The 27,458-nt window shown below is 49.1% G+C and overlaps 1 protein-coding gene across 1 annotated transcript; it reads left to right on the forward strand.

The window, feature by feature from the left end:
- The first annotated feature begins 374 nt into the window (after positions 1-374).
- Positions 375-5,006, forward strand: LOC109880598 (carbohydrate sulfotransferase 1). Its single transcript, XM_020472791.2, has 2 exons — positions 375-794; positions 3,254-5,006. Exon 2 carries the CDS (start codon positions 3,303-3,305, stop codon positions 4,578-4,580), a length of 1,278 nt encoding a protein of 425 aa, XP_020328380.1. The 5' UTR covers positions 375-794; positions 3,254-3,302; the 3' UTR covers positions 4,581-5,006.
- Positions 5,007-27,458: the final 22,452 nt, after the last annotated feature.

Raw genomic sequence — 27,458 nt, forward strand, 5'->3', positions numbered from 1 at the left:
TGTATGTATATATACATATATATTCACATATTTGTTTTAAATATATTTTCCTTTATATTACTTTCTAACCCTACCACCCCTCCCCTAATTGAGTAAAGGAGTGAACAACAACGCTTAGTCCTCTACTTCCAGCTTATACATACTATATACTTAACATCTAAATATCTTATTTGAAAAGTGAATATCTCCTCTAGTTTCTGAAATAATCTCGTACACTAATCCAAATAAACAACAGGCGCAGTGGGGGCCAATAACAGGATAATTGTGGCCATTGCGTACATTCTGACAAGTGTTCTTGATGGGTTAAAAACCTGACTAAGTCTGCGTTTGAATTTGAGTGAGTGAGTGAGTGAGTGAGTGTGAGCGTGAGAGCCAGAGAGAGGAGCGTTTGGGGGTGGTCCAGACATTCAGTCCATGTGTAGCCTACCTCACACGCACACAGCCTCCTCGCATCAGTTGAAAGAAACCTGACTGCGCGACGGATGCAGTGCACGAATCTCCTGGTGTTCCACATCTTTCATTTGAATCAATAATTTTTTTCGTGTAGGGTGTTTCCCGACACTATTCGGTTTTGTAAATGGTTTCTTAAGTGTGAATACTCATGGATCTATTGCGCAAGAATATTCCTCTTATTTCTCCGCTATCCCGATGGCAGAAGCGGGGACAAAGCCGAGGAGCGTACCGGGGATACTGCTTTAGTGGAAACCAGACCCGTTGTCTGTGATTGGAAAAATCGCACGGCTGCTACTTTTCTTTGCGATTGACGGCAGTCCTTAAACACAGCCGTCAATAAGGTAACTAGGCTATCCTGTGGAAACAGACGTGCTCAATGTGTTTCCATTATATTTTGCGATCTAATTGCAGGAGGGTGGGTTCATTTAAAACATGTACCAATGTGTGGATAAAGTTATTGTTTTACAAATATTCAATCCATGCCTTCCATTATGTTTGGTTAGTTGGTTGTGGTGCACGACATGTTTATATTTAGCGTATATGCATCGGAGAAGCTTACCCTGCGTCCCCGCGCGCACAGACGGACACAAACCGTTGTCTCTGTCGGTAGACATTACTTGCCAGTCGCATGCTGTTTAAAACATCACTTTTCTACAGGTGGCGCAATTATTCCATCCACATAGTGGCAAAGCGGTGTTTAATGCGTTGTTACAATTGTAATAGTCTATGCTCTTTTATCGTGTGCTGATTTCTTATGATATTGGGCCACTGCTCAAGTGTCTGTCAGAGGAATAACCTGGGCTATAGGTATCACTATCTACAGAAACAATAAATAAACAAATAGATGCTTAGGCCTACCATTCATTGGACTTATTTCGCTGACATCAAATGTCCTACATTTCTTAGTGTTCTGTAGTGATATGGGATAGAGGGAGCATTGTGATATTTTAATATTTCAAAGTTAATTTAGGCCTATAGTTTGGAATAAAGTCGTTACATTTTAAAAGTCTATATTTTTCAGCGTTTGGGTTTTAGTTCCCGGTGTAACAATGTGAATTCGGTTGAGGTGGAATCAGAGCGGAACTGAGCGCCCCGAAAGAGGAGCCTGAGCTGATGATGATGAATGCTGATTGTAGTGACTGACTACCATTGAGAGCGATCACAGTTTTGTACAGAAATACAAAGGCATTTATCCTACAGAATGTATCACAGCCACACAAAGCCTTTTGAATTGTCATGTTAATTCATTTCTTATGGGTTCCCCCTTTTTATGACATGAATTCAAACCGTAGAACGTTGTGCTACTGTGGATGGTTTTACATGTCTTTGTGAATGATATTCTGCACTCACCTCTACACAGACATATTATTTCAATTACAAAAGCTAGCTGGTCAGAGAAACAATTCATTTTGATTTATATTTCTGGCTACTTGATTCTCTCTCTCCTTCTCTCTCTCTCTCTGTCTCTCTCTCTCTCTGTTTCTCTCTCTGTTTCTCTCTCTCTCTCTGTCAACCCCTGCCTTTAGGGCAGAGATTAGTGGAGGGTGAACTAACGGTACATTAGTGATTGAGCATTCAGTGGACATAAGAGACTTTTGATATCAGCTTATTCAGTAGAAGCAACAAGCCACAACAGAGGGAAAGCCATCTGGCGCATCGCTGGAGGTCACATAGAAAGCAGAGGCACAGAACACACTGCACTGACACAGAATACACTACACTGACACAGAACACACTACACTGACACAGAATACACTGCACTGACACATAATACACTACACTGACACAGAATACACTGCACTGACACAGAATACACTGCACTGACACATAATACACTACACTGACACAGAATACACTGCACTGACACATAATACACTACACTGACACAGAACACACTACACTGACACAGAATACACTGCACTGACACAGAACACACTACACTGACACATAATACACTACACTGACACAGAATACACTACACTGACACAGAACACACTACACTGACACAGAATACACTGCACTGACACAGAACACACTACACTGACACATAATACACTACACTGACACAGAATACACTACACTGACACAGAATACACTACACTGACACAGAATACACTACACTGACACAGAATACACTGCACTGACACAGAACACACTACACTGACACAGAACACACTACTCTGACACAGAACACACTACACTGACACAGAATACACTACACTGACACAGAACATACTACACTGACACAGAACACACTGCACTGACACAGAATACACTACACTGACACAGAACACACTACACTGACACAGAATACACTACACTGACACAGAATACACTACACTGACACAGAACACACTACACTGACACAGAACACACTACACTCACACAGAATACACTACACTGACACAGAACACACTGCACTGACACAGAACACACTGCACTGACACAGAACACACTGCACTGACACAGAATACACTACACTGACACAGAACACACTACACTGACACAGAACACACTACACTGACACAGAACACACTGCACTGACACAGAATACACTACACTGACACAGAATACACTACACTGACACAGAATACACTGCACTGACACAGAACACACTGCACTGACACTTCAAACTGAGGCTCTTCACACTTGATGCATGCATCATTACATAACTTGTATACACTTCACAACAACTGTTGCAAGTTCAGTTCTTTATGACAGGCTATAGACCAATGATATGCATCAATAGCAGGGTTACTCCGTTGTTCTCTAGTGTAACCATTATTTCCTTCCCCCTCAGGTATATGACTTGTCTCTGACCGCCGGCTTCTCAATGAAGTGGCCCAGCCATGCAATGTTCCTGGAAGGCAGTGATCCTGCTGGCCTTGGCCTCCATCGCCATCCAGTACACCGCCATCCGGACTCTCACCTCCAAGCCCTTCCAGCTCTGCCCCGTGCCAAGCCCCCAGAACTGTGGCCTCCTGGGAGGCCCCGAGATAGAGTCCCCCATAGAGGGGCGGGCCGGCTGCGACGACTACCCCTACTTCAGCTTCAACGCCTCCCGTAAGACCCACATCATGGTGCTGGCTACAACGCGCAGCGGCTCCTCCTTCGTGGGCCAGCTGCTCAACCAGCATGCTGACATCTTCTACCTATTCGAGCCCCTCTACCATGTCCAGACCACTCTGATCCCTCGGCTATCTCACAGCCGCAACGCAGCCGACCGCAGGGTGATGCTGGGTGCCAGTCGCGATCTCCTGCGGAGCCTCTACGGCTGTGATCTCTACTTCCTAGAGAGTTACATTAAGCCGGCGCCGGCCAACCACACCACGGACAAGCTGTTCCGTAGAGGGGCCAGCCGGGCGCTATGCTCGCTGCCCGTGTGTGATGCCTTTGGACCCACCGACGCCAATGTAGAGGAGGGAGACTGCGTCAAGAAGTGTGCCTCCCTCAACATGACCCTGGCGGCCGATGCCTGCCGCGAGAAGCGGCATGTGGCGATCAAGGTTGTGCGTGTGCCGGAGATCGGGGACCTGCGGGCGCTGGTGGAGGATCCACGGCTGAACATCAAGGTTATCCAGTTGGTGCGTGACCCTCGCGGGATCCTGTCGTCGCGGATCGAGACTTTCCGGGACACCTACCGTCTGTGGAGGATCTGGAGGGCCACAGGGCGGAGGCCCTACAACCTGGACCTCAGCCAGCTGACGGTGGTTTGTGAGGACTTCCTCGGCTCTGTGTCCACAGGACTCAGCCACCCCCACTGGCTCAAAGGGAAGTATATGCTGGTGCGTTACGAGGATCTGTCCAGGAACCCTCTGCTGAAGACCATGGAGATATATGACTTCCTGGGTCTGCCGATGGACAAGAGCGTGGAGGAGTGGATACAGACCAACACTAGGGGCAGCACCGAGCTGTCGGCTAAACACAAGTACGGTACGGTGAGGGACTCAGCGGCCAACGCCGAGAGCTGGCGCTTGAAACTGTCCTACGACATGGTGGAGTACACGCAGGCCACGTGTCACAAGGTACTACATCAGCTGGGCTATAAGGCAGTAAAGTCAGCTGAGGAACTGAAAAACATGTCGCTCTCACTCGTGCAGGACAAAACTTTTGTACCTTTTTCCTAACAAAGATATTTCCCGGAGGACTATTTTTTTTATATATTTATAAATGTTGCCTTATAATTTTCATGGGTTATGTTTGTGTTTTTGTCTTTGATTTCAAATTTGCACTACAACTTAAGAATTCTTAAAGTCATCTGAGGGTGGGAGTTCACTTGTTGGTTTAGGAACAGCACAAAATGTTTGATTTAAAGCAAAGAAAAACTAGAGATAAACACATTGAAGACCATTGAATTTTACTTTCAGCCGTCTGAACTAAATGCAAAGCACCGTCCTCATAGATTCCCTGTATGCCAGCTGTTGCATCAACACACACAGTGAATGTTGCCATTCCCTCTAAGGGGTGACTGAGTCCGCATTGCAGGAGGACAACAGACTTTTATAGGACTGGACAAGACCAACTGTGCAATAAATAGTGAATGTTGCACTCAACCTTTACCAGGATCGTCTTTCTGTCAAGGGGAACGGGGAATACTGGTGACAGGGTGTAACACAACACAGGGTAATAGCCCACGATACCTACACACCCCCTGAGTAAAGGTCTTAAATCCCACAGGAAGTGGTATGAATGTTTCATCACAGCATCAGGCGTTCAGGGTCTCTAACCATCTGTTCCTAACAAAGTCATGAATACTAACCCAGCATCCATAGCAGGAACAAGAGGAAATGGCACAATTGAGTCCATGGGGGGGGTGCTTTTTCCATTGGTGACCAATAAACAGCACTTCCGAAACATTCCTAAAGCCAGTCAGAGGTAAAGGCATTAGCGTTACATCACACCCCTTGCCACCGCAGTATCTGGGGCAGATTTGTATAAGCATTTTCCTCAATGGAATGTTAGCATCTGTTGAGAGGGATTCAAACGTAGAACGTTAAAGGTAAAACAAAACAGAGAATTATTATGAATTGAAGACATATTTTCATCGTTTCATTCGTCTTCCATTCCTTTCAGAGAAAACTGCAAGCAAATCACTCATGACCAAATCTACATCTGACTCCCTTGGTTCTTTAATGTATTTAGAAACAATGCTATACTGAATAGTGAAGGATGTGAATGCCCAGGTCAAAGTGAAGTTTAGGGACAGTGTGGACTGTGATTTCTATCCGTTTACCCAGAACAGATAACGCTGTATATGGGGATTCACACACACTATGGCTCATCAGTATTGGTGGCTGGACCCATTGAGATGCAGAACACAAGGCTGTGATCCTACTCTGGTCCGGGGATGGAAGCATACTCTCCATTTGTCTCCCACACTCACTCGCTCTCTGTCTCCCTTTCCCACTCTCTGTCGCTTTCTCTCTGTCTCACTCTCCCACTCTCACTCTCTGCATCACTTTCCCACTCTATCGCTGTCTCACTCTCTTTGTCTCATTCTCCCACTCTCCCACTCTCCCACTCCTGCTCTCTGTATCACTCTCTCACTCGCTCTCTGTCTCACTCTCCCTCACTCTCTCTCTCCCACTCTCCATCACTCTCTGTCTCTGTTTCCCACTCTCTCTCCTTCTCTCTCTCATTCTCACTCTCACTCACTCTCACTCTCTCTGTCTCTCTCTCTGTCTCCCTCCCTCACACACACACACACACACACACACACACACACACACACACACACACACACACACACACACACACACACACACACACACACACACACACACACACACACACACACACACACACACACACACACACACACACACACACACACACACACACACACACACACCCTCTGTTCTATTTCTCTCTCGGTCTCTTCCTGTATAGCTCCATCTCTCTATATATTTCCCTTTATCAGTCTTCTACTGACTTTCACTTTCTCTCTCCAGCTCCCTCCCACTTTCTCACACAGCAGTCCCAGGAGACTCTTGTGTTCCTCTACACAGCTTATTCTCTCCATCTCCCTCCCACTTTCTCACACAGCAGTCCCAGGAGACTCTTGTGTTCCTCTACACAGCTTATTCTCTCCATCTCCCTCCCACTTTCTCACACAGCAGTCCCAGGAGACTCTTGTGTTCCTCTACACAGCTTATTCTCTCCATCTCCCTCCCACTTTCTCACACAGCAGTCCCAGGAGACTCTTGTGTTCCTCTACACAGCTTATTCTCTCTTCCTATAGTTTCTCTCTCCTCGAAGTACATATGGTTTCTATTTTCATAAATTATTGACTGATTTCTACTGGAAATATTCTGCATCTATTTGAAGTGGTGGGAAAGCTTTTCGAGTGTCTCCTAGTGTCTGTGTGTGTGTGCGTGTGTGCGTGTGTGTGTGTCTGTGTCTGTGTCTGTGTCTGTGTGTGTGTGTGTGTGTGTGTGTGTGTGTGTGCACCAAAATTACACAAGCTGACCCTTGACCTGCCCGTCAAGCAGAAAACAAGACATGGTTATCCTCCTACATAGTCTTGATACTGTATACAATATTTTCTCCACAGCATCTCCAATAGCCTAACAGCAACACCTCAGAGATGTGAACTTATTGTAACCAAATCAGATGCTGGCAATGATCAAACAAACTTCTTTATTTTACTGTTGAAGCAGATTATGATTACGCCTGCCCTATTTTCTTTGAGCAGAAGCTGCTGGGAGAGGCGTATTAATACGCCTGACCTTAGCCCAGAGTTCAGGGCCTGCTCTCCATGTGTTCTGCGCCATGCGTGAGCTACTGAGCCGCCGTGATGTTTATTGTGTCCCTGGGCAGAACATATGGCTCACAAACCCACTAAAAGAGAATAGACCAAATCCCTTCACGGCTTTCATTCCTATCCACACTTAATTCTATCCAATATGAGGCACTTGAAGGCCTCGTATATAAGCACTGGCTGTGACTGTGAAGTGATCAGCTCAGCTGCCATGGGGCTTTGCTCGGTGTGCTGTGTACAATACATCGCCTGGGGGTGAATGCTCGTCGCCACTCCTAAGGGAGACTTTGGTCGTGTGGCCTTGTGTACTAGCAAAAAGTTTAAAGCATGAGTTTACTCACACGCCTTGTGTCCTCCTCAGATGGAAGAGAGAGAACTACGGCACGGGGAAGCTCTCTACAAAGGAGGGATACCAGATGTACATCCTTTATTCTAGAAAGATTTTCAATATTGTATAACCAGGTGCACAAGCATGGTGAGTTTGGGGGATTGTGGTGCAGTGAAGGAGACATTCTGTAGGCTACTCCTGAGTTTTGGGAACGTCCACCATCATCTTCAACAGCCGAGTTTACCTGTTGACTGATGACATGTACAACCGATGGCGAGGCACTGACGGTTCCCACTGCAATGCCGTGCTTCGTGCAGCCATGCGTCACACACGTGGCTACGCTTGTCATAATTACACATGAAAACATCACTGGAATGTTCCTCAATCCAACATTATACCTAGTGTCCAGTCCACTCCAATAGAGTCTTTATATCTCATGGTCTAGCAAGGGAAGTTGTCCCCGTGGTTAGAGCAATGTAGCTTTCCAGTCAGACAGTAAAGTGTGTGTGTGTGTGTGTGTGTGTGTGTGTGTGTGTGTGTGTGTGTGTGTGTGTGTGTGTGTGTGTGTGTGTGTGTGTGTGTGTGTGTGTGTGTGTGTGTGTGTGTGCGTAGCTATCCAGTCAGACAGTAAAGTGTGTGTGTGTGTGTGTGCTTAGCTTTCCAGTCAGACAGTAAAGTGTGTGTGTACATGTCTGTGTGTGTGTGTGTGTACGTGTCTGTGTGTGTGTGTGTGTGTGTGTGTGTGTGTGTGTGTGTGTGTGTGTGTGTGTGTGTGTGTGTACATGTCTGTATGTGTGCCTGTGTCTGTGCAGCCGGAATGATTGATTCTGCTGCCCCGCTGACTCCTGAGTGTCTGCTGTGCTATATCCTCACCTGTCCTCACGCTGTGAATGTCCTACAGCAATGATCACCAACCTGTTCAACCAAGTCCAGATCACTTTCTGAGTCCAGATCACTTTCTGAATAAAGATCATTCTCTGAATCCAGATCACTCTCTGAGTCTAGATCACTTTCTGAATCCAGATCCCTTTCTGAGTCTAGATCACTTTCTGAATCAAGATCACTTTCTGAATCCAGATGACTTTCTGAATCCAGATCACTTTCTGAGTCAAGATCACTTTCTGAGTCCAGATCAGTTTAGGAACCTTGTTTTCTGCTCTGAAGAGAGGCCCCCTTAACTGTGAATAACTCTAGTCTATTTTTCACCAGAGAGAGATGGAGAAAACACTGTGAGTAAAAGCTCCATGTGTTAGCAGTGTGACTGTAATCTGTGGTGTGTGTGTGTGTGTGTGTTTATATGTTAAAATAGGTATGCTAACACAGAAAGGGTTGGCATGGAAACTGTCCCTCTGTAGGTTTAAACTGGGATCAGAGACTAATGCTGGCAAGCACAGTGTAGCTGAACACATACACACTTTTGGAGCCATTGATGTGTCTGTGTTGGGGAAAGTGTGTGTGTCTGTGTGTGTGAGAGATTGCGTGTGTGTGTTTGTGTGTGTGTGTGTGTGTGTGTGTGTGTGTGTGTGTGTGTGTGTGTGTGTGTGTGTGTGTGTGATTGTGTGTGTGTCTGTCCAGGGAAAGCATAGAAACACAGAGGCTGGTCAGTGCAGCCTCTACGTCACTGTGGTGAGCTGTGGCCATCTCGCTCTGACGCCATTTGATCAAATTCCCCATGGCAGGAATGCAATTGTACAATGGGATACACACAGACACACACACACACAGACACACACACAGACACACACACAGACACACACACAGACACACACACAGACACACACACACAGACACACACACAGACACACACACAGACACACACACACAGACACACACACAGACACACACACAGACACACACACAGACACACACACAGACACACACAAACAGACACACACACAGACACACACACAGACACACACACAGACACACACACACGGGATTGGCCTGCATATGTGGCAAAGCAATCATGAATACGTTCTGGGTACATGAAAATACAGCAATTAAAATGAACCCACAGCTAGTGTAGTCACAGCATAGTCCACTAGCTACGGTAGGCTATATGAACACACAGCTAGTGTAGTCACAGCATAGTCCACTAGCTACGGTAGGCTATATGAACACACAGCTAGTGTAGTCACAGCATAGTCCAATAGCTACGGTAGGCTACATGAACACACAGCTAGTGTAGTCACAGCATAGTCCACTAGCTACGATAGGCTATATGAACACACAGCTAGTGTGGTCACAGCATAGTCCACTAGCTACGGTAGGCTACATGAACACACAGCTAGTGTAGTCACAGCATAGTCCACTAGCTACGGTAGGCTATATGAACACACAGCTAGTGTAGTCACAGCATAGTCCACTAGCTACGGTAGGCTACATGAACACACAGCTAGTGTAGTCACAGCATAGTCCACTAGCTACGGTAGGCTATATGAACACACAGCTAGTGTAGTCACAGCATAGTCCAATAGCTACGGTAGGCAACATGAACACACAGCTAGTGTAGTCACAGCATAGTCCACTAGCTACGGTAGGCTATATGAACACACAGCTAGTGTAGTCACAGCATAGTCCACTAGCTACGGTAGGCTACATGAACACACAGCTAGTGTAGTCACAGCATAGTCCACTAGCTACGGTAGGCTATATGAACACACATCTAGTGTAGTCACAGCATAGTCCACTAGCTACGGTAGGCTACATGAACACACAGCTAGTGTAGTCACAGCATAGTCCACTAGCTACGGTAGGCTATATGAACACACAGCTAGTGTAGTCACAGCATAGTCCAATAGCTACGGTAGGCTACATGAACACACAGCTAGTGTAGTCACAGCATAGTCCACTAGCTACGGTAGGCTATATGAACACACAGCTAGTGTAGTCACAGCATAGTCCACTAGCTACGGTAGGCTATATGAACACACAGCTAGTGTAGTCACAGCATAGTCCACTAGCTACGGCAGGCTATATGAACACACAGCTAGTGTAGTCACAGCATAGTCCACTAGCTACGGTAGGCTACATGAACCCACATCTAGTGTAGTCACAGCATAGTCCACTAGTTACGGTAGGCTACATGAACCCACATCTAGTGTAGTCACAGCATAGTCCACTAGCTACGGTAGGCTATATGAACACACAGCTAGTGTAGTCACAGCATAGTCCACTAGCTACGGTAGGCTACATGAACACACAGCTAGTGTAGTCACAGCATAGTCCACTAGCTACGGTAGGCTACATGAACACACATCTAGTGTAGTCACAGCATAGTCCACTAGTTATGGTAGGCTATATGAACACACATCTAGTGTAGTCACAGCATAGTCCACTAGCTACGGTAGGCTATATGAACCCACATCTAGTGTAGTCACAGCATAGTCCACTAGCTACGGTAGGCTACATGAACACACATCTAGTGTAGTCACAGCATAGTCCACTAGCTACGGTAGGCTACATGAACACACAGCTAGTGTAGTCACAGCATAGTCCACTAGCTACGGTAGGCTATATGAACACACATCTAGTGTAGTCACAGCATAGTCCACTAGCTACGGTAGGCTATATGAACACACATCTAGTGTAGTCACAGCATAGTCCACTAGCTACGGTAGGCTATATGAACACACATCTAGTGTAGTCACAGCATAGTCCACTAGCTACGGTAGGCTATATGAACACACATCTAGTGTAGTCACAGCATAGTCCACTAGCTACGGTAGGCTATATGAACACACATCTAGTGTAGTCACAGCATAGTCCAATAGCCACGGTAGGCTACATGAACACACAGCTAGTGTAGTCACAGCATAGTCCACTAGCTACGGTAGGCTATATGAACACACATCTAGTGTAGTCACAGCATAGTCCACTAGCTACGGTAGGCTATATGAACACACATCTAGTGTAGTCACAGCATAGTCCAATAGCCACGGTAGGCTACATGAACACACAGCTAGTGTAGTCACAGCATAGTCCATTAGCTACGGTAGGCTATATGAACACACATCTAGTGTAGTCACAGCATAGTCCACTAGCTACGGTAGGCTACATGAACACACAGCTAGTGTAGTCACAGCATAGTCCACTAGCTACGGTAGGCTACATGAACACACAGCTAGTGTAGTCACAGCATAGTCCACTAGCTACGGTAGGCTACATGAACACACAGCTAGTGTAGTCACAGCATAGTCCACTAGCTACGGTAGGCTACATGAACACACAGCTAGTGTAGTCACAGCATAGTCCACTAGCTACGGTAGGCTACATGAACACACCGCTAGTGTAGTCACAGCATAGTCCACTAGCTACGGTAGGCTACATGAACACACAGCTAGTGTAGTCACAGCATAGTCCACTAGCTACGGTAGGCTACATGAACACGCAGCTAGTGTAGTCACAGCATAGTCCACTAGCTACGGTAGGCTACATGAACACACAGCTAGTGTAGTCACAGCATAGTCCAATAGCTACGGTAGGCTACATGAACACCCAGCTAGTGTAGTCACAGCATAGTCCACTAGCTACGGTAGGCTACATGAACACACAGCTAGTGTAGTCACAGCATAGTCCAATAGCCACGGTAGGCTACATGAACACACAGCTAGTGTAGTCACAGCATAGTCCACTAGCTATGGTAGGCTACATGAACACACAGCTAGTGTAGTCACAGCATAGTCCACTAGCTACGGTAGGCTACATGAACACACAGCTAGTGTAGTCACAGCATAGTCCACTAGCTACGGTAGGCTACATGAACACGCAGCTAGTGTAGTCACAGCATAGTCCACTAGCTACGGTAGGCTACATGAACACACAGCTAGTGTAGTCACAGCATAGTCCAATAGCTACGGTAGGCTATATGAACACACAGCTAGTGGAGTCACCGCATAGTCCAATAGCTACGGTAGGCTACATGAACACACATCTAGTGTAGTCACAGCATAGTCCAATAGCTACGGTAGGCTACATGAACACACATCTAGTGTAGTCACAGCATAGTCCAATAGCTACGGTAGGCTACATGAACACACAGCTAGTGTAGTCACAGCATAGTCCAATAGCTACGGTAGGCTACATGAACACACAGCTAGTGTAGTCACAGCATAGTCCACTAGCTACGGTAGGCTACATGAACACACAGCTAGTGTAATCACAGCATAGTCCAATAGCTACGGTAGGCTACATGAACACACAGCTAGTGTAGTCACAGCATAGTCCAATAGCTACGGTAGGCTACATGAACACACAGCTAGTGTAGTCACAACATAGTCCAATAGCTACGGTAGGCTACATGAACACACAGCTAGTGTAGTCACAGCATAGTCCAATAGCCACGGTAGGCTACATGAACACACAGCTAGTGTAGTCACAGCATAGTCCAATAGCCACGGTAGGCTACATGAACACACAGCTAGTGTAGTCACAGCATAGTCCACTAGCTACGGTAGGCTATATGAACACACATCTAGTGTAGTCACAGCATAGTCCACTAGCTACGGTAGGCTATATGAACACACATCTAGTGTAGTCACAGCATAGTCCAATAGCCACGGTAGGCTACATGAACACACAGCTAGTGTAGTCACAGCATAGTCCATTAGCTACGGTAGGCTATATGAACACACATCTAGTGTAGTCACAGCATAGTCCACTAGCTACGGTAGGCTACATGAACACACAGCTAGTGTAGTCACAGCATAGTCCACTAGCTACGGTAGGCTACATGAACACACAGCTAGTGTAGTCACAGCATAGTCCACTAGCTACGGTAGGCTACATGAACACACAGCTAGTGTAGTCACAGCATAGTCCACTAGCTACGGTAGGCTACATGAACACACAGCTAGTGTAGTCACAGCATAGTCCACTAGCTACGGTAGGCTATATGAACACACATCTAGTGTAGTCACAGCATAGTCCACTAGCTACGGTAGGCTACATGAACACACAGCTAGTGTAGTCACAGCATAGTCCAATAGCTACGGTAGGCTACATGAACACACAGCTAGTGTAGTCACAGCATAGTCCACTAGCTACGGTAGGCTACATGAACACACAGCTAGTGTAGTCACAGCATAGTCCACTAGCTACGGTAGGCTACATGAACACACAGCTAGTGTAGTCACAGCATAGTCCACTAGCTACGGTAGGCTACATGAACACACCGCTAGTGTAGTCACAGCATAGTCCACTAGCTACGGTAGGCTACATGAACACACAGCTAGTGTAGTCACAGCATAGTCCAATAGCTACGGTAGGCTACATGAACACCCAGCTAGTGTAGTCACAGCATAGTCCACTAGCTACGGTAGGCTACATGAACACACAGCTAGTGTAGTCACAGCATAGTCCAATAGCCACGGTAGGCTACATGAACACACAGCTAGTGTAGTCACAGCATAGTCCACTAGCTACGGTAGGCTACATGAACACACAGCTAGTGTAGTCACAGCATAGTCCACTAGCTACGGTTGGCTACATGAACACACAGCTAGTGTAGTCACAGCATAGTCCACTAGCTACGGTAGGCTACATGAACACACAGCTAGTGTAGTCACAGCATAGTCCACTAGCTACGGTAGGCTACATGAACACACAGCTAGTGTAGTCACAGCATAGTCCAATAGCTACGGTAGGCTATATGAACACACAGCTAGTGTAGTCACCGCATAGTCCAATAGCTACGGTAGGCTACATGAACACACATCTAGTGTAGTCACAGCATAGTCCAATAGCTACGGTAGGCTACATGAACACACAGCTAGTGTAGTCACAGCATAGTCCAATAGCTACGGTAGGCTATATGAACACACAGCTAGTGTAGTCACCGCATAGTCCAATAGCTACGGTAGGCTACATGAACACACATCTAGTGTAGTCACAGCATAGTCCAATAGCTACGGTAGGCTACATGAACACACATCTAGTGTAGTCACAGCATAGTCCAATAGCTACGGTAGGCTACATGAACACACAGCTAGTGTAGTCACAGCATAGTCCAATAGCTACGGTAGGCTACATGAACACACAGCTAGTGTAGTCACAGCATAGTCCACTAGCTACGGTAGGCTACATGAACACACAGCTAGTGTAATCACAGCATAGTCCAATAGCTACGGTAGGCTACATGAACACACAGCTAGTGTAGTCACAGCATAGTCCAATAGCTACGGTAGGCTACATGAACACACAGCTAGTGTAGTCACAACATAGTCCAATAGCTACGGTAGGCTACATGAACACACAGCTAGTGTAGTCACAGCATAGTCCAATAGCCACGGTAGGCTACATGAACACACAGCTAGTGTAGTCACAGCATAGCCCAATAGCCACGGTAGGCTACATGAACACACAGCTAGTGTAGTCACAGCATAGTCCAATAGCCACGGTAGGCTACATGAACACACAGCTAGTGTAGTCACAGCATAGTCCAATAGCTACGGTAGGCTACATGAACACACATCTAGTGTAGTCACAGCATAGTCCACTAGCTACGGTAGGCTACATGAACACACAGCAAGTGTAGTCACAGCATAGTCCACTAGCTACGGTAGGCTACATGAACACACCGCTAGTGTAGTCACAGCATAGTCCACTAGCTACGGTAGGCTACATGAACACACAGCTAGTGTAGTCACAACATAGTCCACTAGCTACGGTAGGCTACATGAACACACAGCTAGTGTAGTCACAGCATAGTCCACTAGCTACGGTAGGCTACATGAACACACAGCAGTCATATGGTGTTTCTATCACATCTCCCCTCAATCTAGCATTCAGTGTCCTCTCATTCATCAAAACACAGTCAGCGTTAGGAACCTATGAATGTGTTGTGACCTCAACCTCCTGAGAGTCCTCAACACTAGTGTTGGTGTTATGAGCAGAGACCTGAACTCCCCCATGTGTCAGCTTGGTCCTCCCACACACCTTCTGCTTCTGTCAGTGGGAGGGTTCTGGTTTGGTAGAGCTTCACCTCTCCTCTCCTCTCCCTTCCACATGGCTGTCCACCATTCTGTCAGTGGGCGGGTTCTGGTTTGGTAGAGCTTCACCTCTCCTCTCCTCTCCCTTCCATACAGCTGTCATCCATTCTGTCAGTGGGCGGGTTCTGGTTTGGTAGAGCTTCACCTCTCCTCTCCTCTCCCTTCCATACAGCTGTCATCCATTCTGTCAGTGGGAGGGTTTTGGTTTGGTGGAGTGACATCTCTCCTCTCCCTTCCATACAGCTGTCCTCCATTCTGTCAGTGGGAGGGTTCTGGTTTGGTGGAGTGACATCTCTCCTCTCCTCTCCCTTCCACATGGCTGTCATCCATTCTGTCAGTGGGAGGGTTCTGGTTTGGTGGAGTGACATCTCTCCTCTCCCTTCCACATGGCTGTCATCCATTCTGTCAGTGGGAGGGTTCTGGTTTGGTAGAGCTTCATCTCTCCTCTCCCTTCCACATGGCTGTCATCCATTCTGTCAGTGGGAGGGTTCTGGTTTGGTGGAGCTTCATCTCTCCTCTCCTCTCCCTTCCACATGGCTGTCATCCATTCTGTCAGTGAGAGGGTTCTGGTTTGGTAGAGCTTCACCTCTCCTCTCCCTTCCACATGGCTGTCAGGCCATTCTCTCGTTTTTATTAGTTAGTAGGAGTCTCTCTCACTTGGGAGAATAGGGAGGCAATCAAGGAGAAGAAGAAGGAGAGGGGGAAGTAGGTTCAGGTGTAACAGGGAGCCACAAATAAATATCTCCTTCTCTTCTTCCCTTGCTTTCCCCACTCTCTCACCCCTCTCTTTCCACCCCCCTCTTTCTTCCCACCCTCTCTGTCCCCCTCTCCTTTTCCCCCTCTCTCTTCCCCCCCTCTTTCACCCCTCTCTTTCCACTCCTCTCTCTTTTCCCCCTCTACCTCTTCTCTTCCCCCCCTCTTTCACCCCTCTCTTTCCACTCCTCTCTCTTTTCCCCCTCTACCTCTTCTCTTCCACCCCTCTTTCACCCCTCTCTTTCCACTCCTCTCTCTTTTCCCCCTCTACCTCTTCTCTTCCCCCCCTCTTTCACCCCTCTCTTTCCACTCCTCTCTCTTTTCCCCCTCTACCTCTTCTCTTCCACCCCTCTTTCACCCCTCTCTTTCCACTCCTCTCTCTTTTCCCCCTCTACCTCTTCTCTTCCCCCCCTCTTTCACCCCTCTCTTTCCACTCCTCTCTCTTTTCCCCCTCTACCTCTTCTCTTCCCCCCCTCTTTCACCCCTCTCTTTCCACTCCTCTCTCTTTTCCCCCTCTACCTCTTCTCTTCCCCCCCTCTTTCACCCCTCTCTTTCCACTCCTCTCTCTTTTCCCCCTCTACCTCTTCTCTTCCACCCCTCTTTCACCCCTCTCTTTCCACTCCTCTCTCTTTTCCCCCTCTACCTCTTCTCTTCCCCCCCTCTTTCACCCCTCTCTTTCCACTCCTCTCTCTTTTCCCCCTCTACCTCTTCTCTTCCCCCCCTCTTTCACCCCTCTCTTTCCACTCCTCTCTCTTTTCCCCCTCTACCTCTTCTCTTCCCCCCCTCTTTCACCCCTCTCTTTCCACTCCTCTCTCTTTTCCCCCTCTACCTCTTCTCTTCCACCCCTCTTTCACCCCTCTCTTTCCACGCCACTCTTTCATCCCCCCCTCTCTTTCACGCTCCTCTTATGGTATAATAAGAGGAGCGTGAAATATGTCTTCCGCTCCTTTTTGACAGGAAGAGGGAGGGGCAGAGTCCCAAGGCTTGCGAGACACAAAGAAATGACATACAGATGTAGGATCTTCATTTGAGCCAGTTTGCTACAGCAGGAATATAATCCTGCAGCAACAGGAAATGTGGATTATTGTGTGGATTAGAATTAATGGATATTTTTTGTAGGGGTGTTCCATTTTTTGTTCGGGCAAATCAAGTCTGACATTTTTAAGTGGGAAAAAAAGCCTTTATAAACCTTGAATACACTACAAATGTGCGTTTCCAGTATCTGTAGGTCCCAGACCATTATCCCGACAGGATGGAACAAAGGAGAGACCCAGTTCAAATACCCTAAAAAGGCATCCTTACTTCCTCATTTTCCTTGAGATGTTCACTGCTCCACTGCTAAATGTAAATGATTGGATCACCTCAAGGAGCTAGTAGGAAGGCAGGATGCAGTAAAGGGATTCATTTGGGCTCCTGGGTGGTGCAGCGGTCTAAGGGCCTGACCCTGGTTCAGGGGTCTAAGGCACTGCATCTCAGTGCTAGAGGTGTCACTACAGACCCTGGTTCAGCGGTCTAAGGCCCTGCATCTCAGTGCTAGAGGTGTCACTACAGACCCTGGTACAGCGGTCTAAGGCCCTGCATCTCAGTGCTAGAGGAGTCACTACAGACCCTGGTTCAGTGGTCTAAGGCACTGCATCTCAGTGCTAGAGGTGTCACTACAGACCCTGGTTCAGTGGTCTAAGGGCCTGCATCTCAGTGCTAGAGGAGTCACTACAGACCCTGGTGCAGCGGTCTAAGGCACTGCATCTCAGTGCTAGAGGTGTCACTACAGACCCTGGTTCAGTGGTCTAAGGGCCTGCATCTCAGTGCTAGAGGTGTCACTACAGACCCTGGTGCAGCGGTCTAAGGGCCTGCATCTCAGTGCTAGAGGTGTCACTACAGACCCTGGTTCAGTGGTCTAAGGCCCTGCATCTCAGTGCTAGAGGTGTCACTACAGACCCTGGTTCAGTGGTCTAAGGCCCTGCATCTCAGTGCTAGAGGAGTCACTACAGACCCTGGTTCAGTGGTCTAAGGGCCTGCATCTCAGTGCTAGAGGAGTCACTACAGACCCTGGTTCAGTGGTCTAAGGCCCTGCATCTCAGTGCTAGAGGTGTCACTACAGACCCTGGTTCAGTGGTCTAAGGCACTGCATCTCAGTGCTAGAGGAGTCACTACAGACCCTGGTTCAGTGGTCTAAGGCACTGCATCTCAGTGCTAGAGGTGTCACTACAGACCCTGGTTCAGTGGTCTAAGGCACTGCATCTCAGTGCTAGAGGAGTCACTACAGACCCTGGTTCAGTGGTCTAAGGCACTGCATCTCAGTGCTAGAGGCGTCACTACAGACCCTGGTTCAGTGGTCTAGGGCACTGCATCTCAGTGCTAGAGGCGTCACTACAGACCCTGGTTCAGTGGTCTAAGGCACTGCATCTCAGTGCTAGAGGTGTCACTGCAGACCCTGGTTCGAATCCGGGCTGTATCACAAACGGCGTGATTGGGAGTCCCATGGGGCGGCGCACAATTGGCCCAGCGTCATCTGGGTTAGAGTTTGGCCGGGTAGGCCAATCACTGTAAATAATAATTTGTCCTTAAATGACTTGCCTCGTTAAAGGTTAAATAAAAGAGCTGTATATGAACAGGGCCAAATAAAGAGACACCTGGTAGAGAGAAGAAGTGAAAGGGGGAGAGTGAGAATGTATTATAGAAAAGGGCGGGAGAAAGAAGAGCAGTAAATGACGGACTGTAACTACCGAGGGGAAAGAGGGACAGGAAGAGGATGTTGTGAACTATAATTACCGTAATACAGTGATCGATAGTTCAAAGCATTTAGGTGAAGAAAAGACATCTGTAATTATCACGGTTCGTGGCAACAAAAGGTCTCCAAAACCGACACCATCCACGACCCTCATTACCACCTCTGGTATAGTACAAGACGTAGAAGGTTCTAGAAAGATGTTAAATGTTAACCAAACATAATGACACTTGATGGCTTCCTTGATTGGCAAGCACTGTTGTCGACGCTGTCTGAGCGCCTCAGGAGGAGCATTATCCACTGACTGAGCCACCGACGTCTCCTCCTAATTGTTGTTCCATTAAACTCCCCCGGGCCATGCGTCAGCATTTCCTTTGTGAGTTCTAATGCATTTTCTGCATGAAGACTTTAATATACAATTAGACACCTACCTACACTGAACCCTTATGTAGCCAGAGGGTTGTTGTTATCTAAGGGGCGTGATTCCACTCACACAACTCTTGTTTGGTAGATGGATGAGGAGTGAGTTTGGGAACGTTTTTAATCGTCACCTCCGCGTTTCAAGCACTTCAACTTGAATGCTAATGCAATTACACAAGATAAGCTAAAATGGTACGCTAATGAATTTAACAGGGACCTGGGAACAGTGTCTGAATTCCACCTACCTGGATTACTGTAAGTAATATGAAGCTCAGAGTGATTACTTTGTCCTCTCCGACATCTCGTACATTCATTTAGTCTGACAGACGGAGCACTGCCTATCACACTAAGATCCAGGACACCTGGGAAGGAAAGGGATTCTTTGCTGGAGCACAGAACACAGTCTGTCCATATACAGAAAAGATCTGTCACACCCTGACCATAGTTTGCTTTGTACGTTTCTATGTTTTGGTTGGTCAGGGTGTGATCTGAGTGGGCATTCTATGTTGGATGTCTAGTTTATCTGTTTCTGTTGTTTGGGCCTGATATGGTTGTCAATCAGAGGCAGGTGTTAGTCATTGTCTCTGATTGGGAACCATATTTAGGTAGCCTGTTTTGTGTTGGGTTTTCACGTTTATGATTTTGTATTCTGTTCATGTTTAGTTCTCTTATTAAAAAAAACATGAGCTATAACCACGCTGCGTTTTGGTCCGCCTCTCCTTCCCAAGAAGAAAACCGTGACAGAACCACCCACCACAACAGGACCAAGCGGAGTGGTGACAGGCAGTGGCAGCAGGAGCAGCGCAAGGAGGACTGGACATGGGAGGATGAGTTGGACGGTAAAGGACCCTGGGCACAGCCAGGAGAATATCACCATCCCAAAGAAGAGCTGGAGGTGGGAGAGGCGGGAGAGGCGGGAGAGGCGGAGAGGCGCTGGTATGAGGAGGCAGCACGGCGGCATGGATGGAAGCCCGAGAGTCAGCCCCAAAAATGTATTGGGGGGGCACACAGGAAGTGTGGCGAAGCCAGATAGGGGACCTGCGCCAACTTCCTGTGCTTACCAGAGGGCGAGAGAGACCGGGCAGGCACCGTGTTATGCTGTGGAGCGCACGGTGTCCCCAGTGCTGGTGCATAGCCCGGTGCGGTACATACCAGCTCCGCGTATCGGCCGGGCTAGAGTGGGCATCGAGCCAGGTGCCATGAAGCCGGCTCTATGCATCTGGTCTCCAGTGTGTCTCCTTGGGCCGGCATTCATGGCACCAGCCTTACGCATGTTGTCCCCGGTTCGCCTGCATAGCCCAGTGCGGGCTATTCCACCTCGCCTCACTGACAGGGCGACTGGGAGCATTCAATCAGGTAAGGTTGGGCAGGCTCAGTGCTTAAGAGCTCCAGTGCGCCTGCACGGTCTGGTCTATCCGGTACCACCTCCACGCACCAGGCTGTCTCCCCGTCTCATCCTTACAGGTGCTCCCTCCTGTCCAGCGCTGCCGGAGCCTTCCTCTCCAGCGCCACCGGAGTCTCCCGCCTGTCCAGCGCTGCCGGAGCCTTCCTCTCCAGCGTGGTCGGAGTCTCCCGCCTGTCCAGCGCTGCCGGAGTCTCCCACCTGTCCAGCGCTGCCGGAGTCTCCCGCCTGTCCAGCGCTGTTTCGGTTTTCACGTTTATTATTTTGTATTCTGTTCATGTTTAGTTCTCTTATTTAAAAAAAAACATGAGCTATAACCACGCTGCGTTTTGGTCCGCCTCTCCTTCCCAGGAAGAAAACCATGAGCTATAACCACGCTGCGTTTTGGTCCGCCTCTCCTTCCCAGGAAGAAAACCATGAGCTATAACCACGCTGCGTTTTGGTCCGCCTCTCCTTCCCAGGAAGAAAACCATGAGCTATAACCACGCTGCGTTTTGGTCCGCCTCTCCTTCCCAGGAAGAAAACCATGAGCTATAACCACGCTGCGTTTTGGTCCGCCTCTCCTTCCCAGGAAGAAAACCATGAGCTATAACCACGCTGCGTTTTGGTCCGCCTCTCCTTCCCAGGAAGAAAACCATGAGCTATAACCACGCTGCGTTTTGGTCCGCCTCTCCTTCCCAGGAAGAAAACCATGAGCTATAACCACGCTGCGTTTTGGTCCGCCTCTCCTTCCCAGGAAGAAAACCATGAGCTATAACCACGCTGCGTTTTGGTCCGCCTCTCCTTCCCAGGAAGAAAACCATGAGCTATAACCACGCTGCGTTTTGGTCCGCCTCTCCTTCCCAGGAAGAAAACCATGAGCTATAACCACGCTGCGTTTTGGTCCGCCTCTCCTTCCCAGGAAGAAAACCATGAGCTATAACCACGCTGCGTTTTGGTCCGCCTCTCCTTCCCAGGAAGAAAACCATGAGCTATAACCACGCTGCGTTTTGGTCCGCCTCTCCTTCCCAGGAAGAAAACCATGAGCTATAACCACGCTGCGTTTTGGTCCGCCTCTCCTTCCCAGGAAGAAAACCATGAGCTATAACCACGCTGCGTTTTGGTCCGCCTCTCCTTCCCAGGAAGAAAACCATGAGCTATAACCACGCTGCGTTTTGGTCCGCCTCTCCTTCCCAGGAAGAAAACCATGAGCTATAACCACGCTGCGTTTTGGTCCGCCTCTCCTTCCCAGGAAGAAAACCATGAGCTATAACCACGCTGCGTTTTGGTCCGCCTCTCCTTCCCAGGAAGAAAACCATGAGCTATAACCACGCTGCGTTTTGGTCCGCCTCTCCTTCCCAGGAAGAAAACCATGAGCTATAACCACGCTGCGTTTTGGTCCGCCTCTCCTTCCCAGGAAGAAAACCATGAGCTATAACCACGCTGCGTTTTGGTCCGCCTCTCCTTCCCAGGAAGAAAACCATGAGCTATAACCACGCTGCGTTTTGGTCCGCCTCTCCTTCCCAGGAAGAAAACCATGAGCTATAACCACGCTGCGTTTTGGTCCGCCTCTCCTTCCCAGGAAGAAAACCATGAGCTATAACCACGCTGCGTTTTGGTCCGCCTCTCCTTCCCAGGAAGAAAACCATGAGCTATAACCACGCTGCGTTTTGGTCCGCCTCTCCTTCCCAGGAAGAAAACCATGAGCTATAACCACGCTGCGTTTTGGTCCGCCTCTCCTTCCCAGGAAGAAAACCATGAGCTATAACCACGCTGCGTTTTGGTCCGCCTCTCCTTCCCAGGAAGAAAACCATGAGCTATAACCACGCTGCGTTTTGGTCCGCCTCTCCTTCCCAGGAAGAAAACCATGAGCTATAACCACTCTGCGTTTTGGTCCGCCTCTCCTTCCCAGGAAGAAAACCATGAGCTATAACCACGCTGCGTTTTGGTCCGCCTCTCCTTCCCAGGAAGAAAACCATGAGCTATAACCACGCTGCGTTTTGGTCCGCCTCTCCTTCCCAGGAAGAAAACCATGAGCTATAACCACGCTGCGTTTTGGTCCGCCTCTCCTTCCCAGGAAGAAAACCATGAGCTATAACCACGCTGCGTTTTGGTCCGCCTCTCCTTCCCAGGAAGAAAACCATGAGCTATAACCACGCTGCGTTTTGGTCCGCCTCTCCTTCCCAGGAAGAAAACCATGAGCTATAACCACGCTGCGTTGTGACTCCACAATAATAATCTAAATGAAACAGAGGATGGATCAACAACATGGTAGTGACTCCACAATAATGACCTAAATGACAGAGTGAAGAGACGTTTACAAATATACAGAATTCAAATATTCCAAAACATGCAACTGTAAGAAGTGAAAACTTATCTAATCAAGGTATATAACTGTTTTATTATTCATTCATCTTAAAAAAAATATATATATATACTATTTTTTTCCAGTTTGACATTGGAGTAATTTTGTAGATCGTTGACAAAAAATGAAATACATGTAATAGTAATTCCACTTTGTAACAATACAATGTGCAATCATCCAAACGTGTTCTACCTACCCACACCAGACAGAGCTGTTCATCAGGCCTCAGTCTACCTACCCACACCAGACAGAGCTGTTCATCAGGCCTCAGTCTACCTACCCACACCAGACAGAGCTGTTCATCAGGCCTCAGTCTACCTACCCACACCAGACAGAGCTGTTCATCAGGCCTCAGTCTACCTACCCACACCAGACAGAGCTGTTCATCAGGCCTCAGTCTACCTACCCACACCAGACAGAGCTGTTCATCAGGCCTCGGTCTACCTACCCACACCAGACAGAGCTGTTCATCAGGCCTCGGTCTACCTACCCACACCAGACAGAGCTGTTCATCAGGCCTCGGTCTAACTACCCACACCAGACAGAGCTGTTCATCAGGTCTCGAGGTCTACCTACCCACACCAGACAGAGCTGTTCATCAGGCCTCGGTCTACCTACCCACACCAGACAGAGCTGTTCATCAGGCCTCGGTCTACCTGCCCACACCAGACAGAGCCGTTCATCAGGCCTCGGTCAACCTACCCACACCAGACAGAGCTGTTCATCAGGTCTACTGTTCTACCTACCCACACCAGACAGAGCTGTTCATCAGGCCTAGTGTTCTACCTACCCACACCAGACAGAGCTGTTCATCAGGCCTAGTGTTCTACCTACCCACACCAGACAGAGCTGTTCATCAGGCCTAGTGTTCTACCTACCCACACCAGACAGAGCTGTTCATCAGGCCTAGTGTTCTACCTACCCACACCAGACAGAGCTGTTCATCAGGCCTCGAGGTCTACCTACCCACACCAGACAGAGCTGTTCATCAGGCCTCAGTCTACCTACCCACACCAGACAGAGCTGTTCATCAGGCCTCGGTCTACCTACCCACACCAGACAGAGCTGTTCATCAGGCCTCGGTCTACCTACCCACACCAGACAGAGCTGTTCATCAGGCCTCGGTCTACCTACCCACACCAGACAGAGCTGTTCATCAGGCCTCGGTCTACCTACCCACACCAGACAGAGCTGTTCATCAGGCCTCAGTCTACCTACCCACACCAGACAGAGCTGTTCATCAGGCCTCGGTCTACCTACCCACACCAGACAGAGCTGTTCATCAGGCCTCAGTCTACCTACCCACACCAGACAGAGCTGTTCATCAGGCCTCGGTCTACCTACCCACACCAGACAGAGCTGTTCATCAGGCCTCGGTCTACCTACCCACACCAGACAGAGCTGTTCATCAGGCCTCAGTCTACCTACCCACACCAGACAGAGCTGTTCATCAGGCCTCGGTCTACCTACCCACACCAGACAGAGCTGTTCATCAGGCCTCGGTCTACCTACCCACACCAGACAGAGCTGTTCATCAGGCCTCGGTCTACCTACCCACACCAGACAGAGCTGTTCATCAGGCCTCGGTCTACCTACCCACACCAGACAGAGCTGTTCATCAGGCCTCGGTCTACCTACCCACACCAGACAGAGCTGTTCATCAGGCCTCAGTCTACCTACCCACACCAGACAGAGCTGTTCATCAGGTCTAGTGTTCTACCTACCCACACCAGACAGAGCTGTTCATCAGGCCTCGAGGTCTACCTACCCACACCAGACAGAGCTGTTCATCAGGTCTAGTGTTCTACCTACCCACACCAGACAGAGCTGTTCATCAGGCCTCGGTCTACCTACCCACACCAGACAGAGCTGTTCATCAGGCCTAGTGTTCTACCTACCCACACCAGACAGAGCTGTTCATCAGGCCTCGGTCTACCTACCCACACCAGACAGAGCTGTTCATCAGGCCTCGGTCTACCTACCCACACCAGACAGAGCTGTTCATCAGGCCTCAGTCTACCTACCCACACCAGACAGAGCTGTTCATCAGGCCTCGAGGTCTACCTACCCACACCAGACAGAGCTGTTCATCAGGCCTCAGTCTACCTACCCACACCAGACAGAGCTGTTCATCAGGCCTCGGTCTACCTACCCACACCAGACAGAACTGTTCATCAGGTCTACTGTTCTACCTACCCACACCAGACAGAGCTGTTCATCAGGTCTACTGTTCTACCTACCCACACCAGACAGAGCTGTTCATCAGGCCTCGGTCTACCTACCCACACCAGACAGAGCTGTTCATCAGGCCTAGTGTTCTACCTACCCACACCAGACAGAGCTGTTCATCAGGCCTCGGTCTACCTACCCACACCGGACAGAGCTGTTCATCAGGCCTCGGTCTACCTACCCACACCAGACAGAGCTGTTCATCAGGCCTCGGTCTACCTACCCACACCAGACAGAGCTGTTCATCAGGCCTCGGTCTACCTACCCACACCAGACAGAGCTGTTCATCAGGCCTCGGTCTACCTACCCACACCAGACAGAGCTGTTCATCAGGCCTCGGTCTACCTACCCACACCAGACAGAGCTGTTCATCAGGCCTACTGTTCTACCTACCCACACCAGACAGAGCTGTTCATCAGGCCTCGGTCTACCTACCCACACCAGACAGAGCTGTTCATCAGGCCTCGGTCTACCTACCCACACCAGACAGAGCTGTTCATCAGGCCTCAGTCTACCTACCCACACCAGACAGAGCTGTTCATCAGGCCTCGGTCTACCTACCCACACCAGACAGAGCTGTTCATCAGGCCTCGGTCTACCTACCCACACCAGACAGAGCTGTTCATCAGGCCTCGAGGTCTACCTACCCACACCAGACAGAGCTGTTCATCAGGCCTCGGTCTACCTACCCACACCAGACAGAGCTGTTCATCAGGCCTCAGTCTACCTACCCACACCAGACAGAGCTGTTCATCAGGCCTCAGTCTACCTACCCACACCAGACAGAGCTGTTCATCAGGCCTCGGTCTACCTACCCACACCAGACAGAGCTGTTCATCAGGCCTCGAGGTCTACCTACCCACACCGGACAGAGCTGTTCATCAGGCCTCGGTCTACCTACCCACACCAGACAGAGCTGTTCATCAGGCCTCGAGGTCTACCTACCCACACCAGACAGAGCTGTTCATCAGGCCTCGAGGTCTACCTACCCACACCAGACAGAGCTGTTCATCAGGCCTCGAGGTCTACCTACCCACACCAGACAGAGCTGTTCATCAGGTCTAGTGTTCTACCTACCCACACCAGACAGAGCTGTTCATCAGGTCTAGTGTTCTACCTACCCACACCAGACAGAGCTGTTCATCAGGCCTAGTGTTCTACCTACCCACACCAGACAGAGCTGTTCATCAGGCCTCGAGGTCTACCTACCCACACCAGACAGAGCTGTTCATCAGGCCTCGAGGTCTACCTACCCACACCAGACAGAGCTGTTCATCAGGCCTCAGTCTACCTACCCACACCAGACAGAGCTGTTCATCAGGCCTCGGTCTACCTACCCACACCAGACAGAGCTGTTCATCAGGCCTCGGTCTACCTACCCACACCAGACAGAGCTGTTCATCAGGCCTCGGTCTACCTACCCACACCAGACAGAGCTGTTCATCAGGCCTCGAGGTCTACCTACCCACACCAGACAGAGCTGTTCATCAGGCCTCGGTCTACCTACCCATACCAGACAGAGCTGTTCATCAGGCCTCGGTCTACCTACCCACACCAGACAGAGCTGTTCATCAGGCCTCGGTCTACCTACCCACACCAGACAGAGCTGTTCATCAGGCCTCGGTCTACCTACCCACACCAGACAGTGCTGTTCATCAGGCCTCGGTCTACCTACCCACACCAGACAGAGCTGTTCATCAGGTCTAGTGTTCTACCTACCCACACCAGACAGAGCTGTTCATCAGGCCTCGGTCTACCTACCCACACCAGACAGAGCTGTTCATCAGGCCTCGGTCTACCTACCCACACCAGACAGAGCTGTTCATCAGGCCTCGGTCTACCTACCCACACCAGACAGAGCTGTTCATCAGGCCTCGGTCTACCTACCCACACCGGACAGAGCTGTTCATCAGGCCTCGGTCTACCTACCCACACCAGACAGAGCTGTTCATCAGGCCTAGTGTTCTACCTACCCACACCAGACAGAGCTGTTGATCAGGCCTCGGTCTACCTACCCACACCAGACAGAGCTGTTCATCAGGCCTCGGTCTAC

The sequence above is a fragment of the Oncorhynchus kisutch genome, unplaced genomic scaffold, assembly GCF_002021735.2.
Source record: "Oncorhynchus kisutch isolate 150728-3 unplaced genomic scaffold, Okis_V2 Okis03b-Okis08b_hom, whole genome shotgun sequence".
In the NCBI taxonomy this organism is placed as follows: Eukaryota; Metazoa; Chordata; class Actinopteri; order Salmoniformes; family Salmonidae; genus Oncorhynchus; species Oncorhynchus kisutch.

Coding starts and splice junctions, on each gene's coding strand:
- LOC109880598 (XM_020472791.2), top strand. CDS start 3,303: ATGCAATGTTCCTGGAAGGCAGTGATCCTGCTGGCCTTGGCCTCCATC.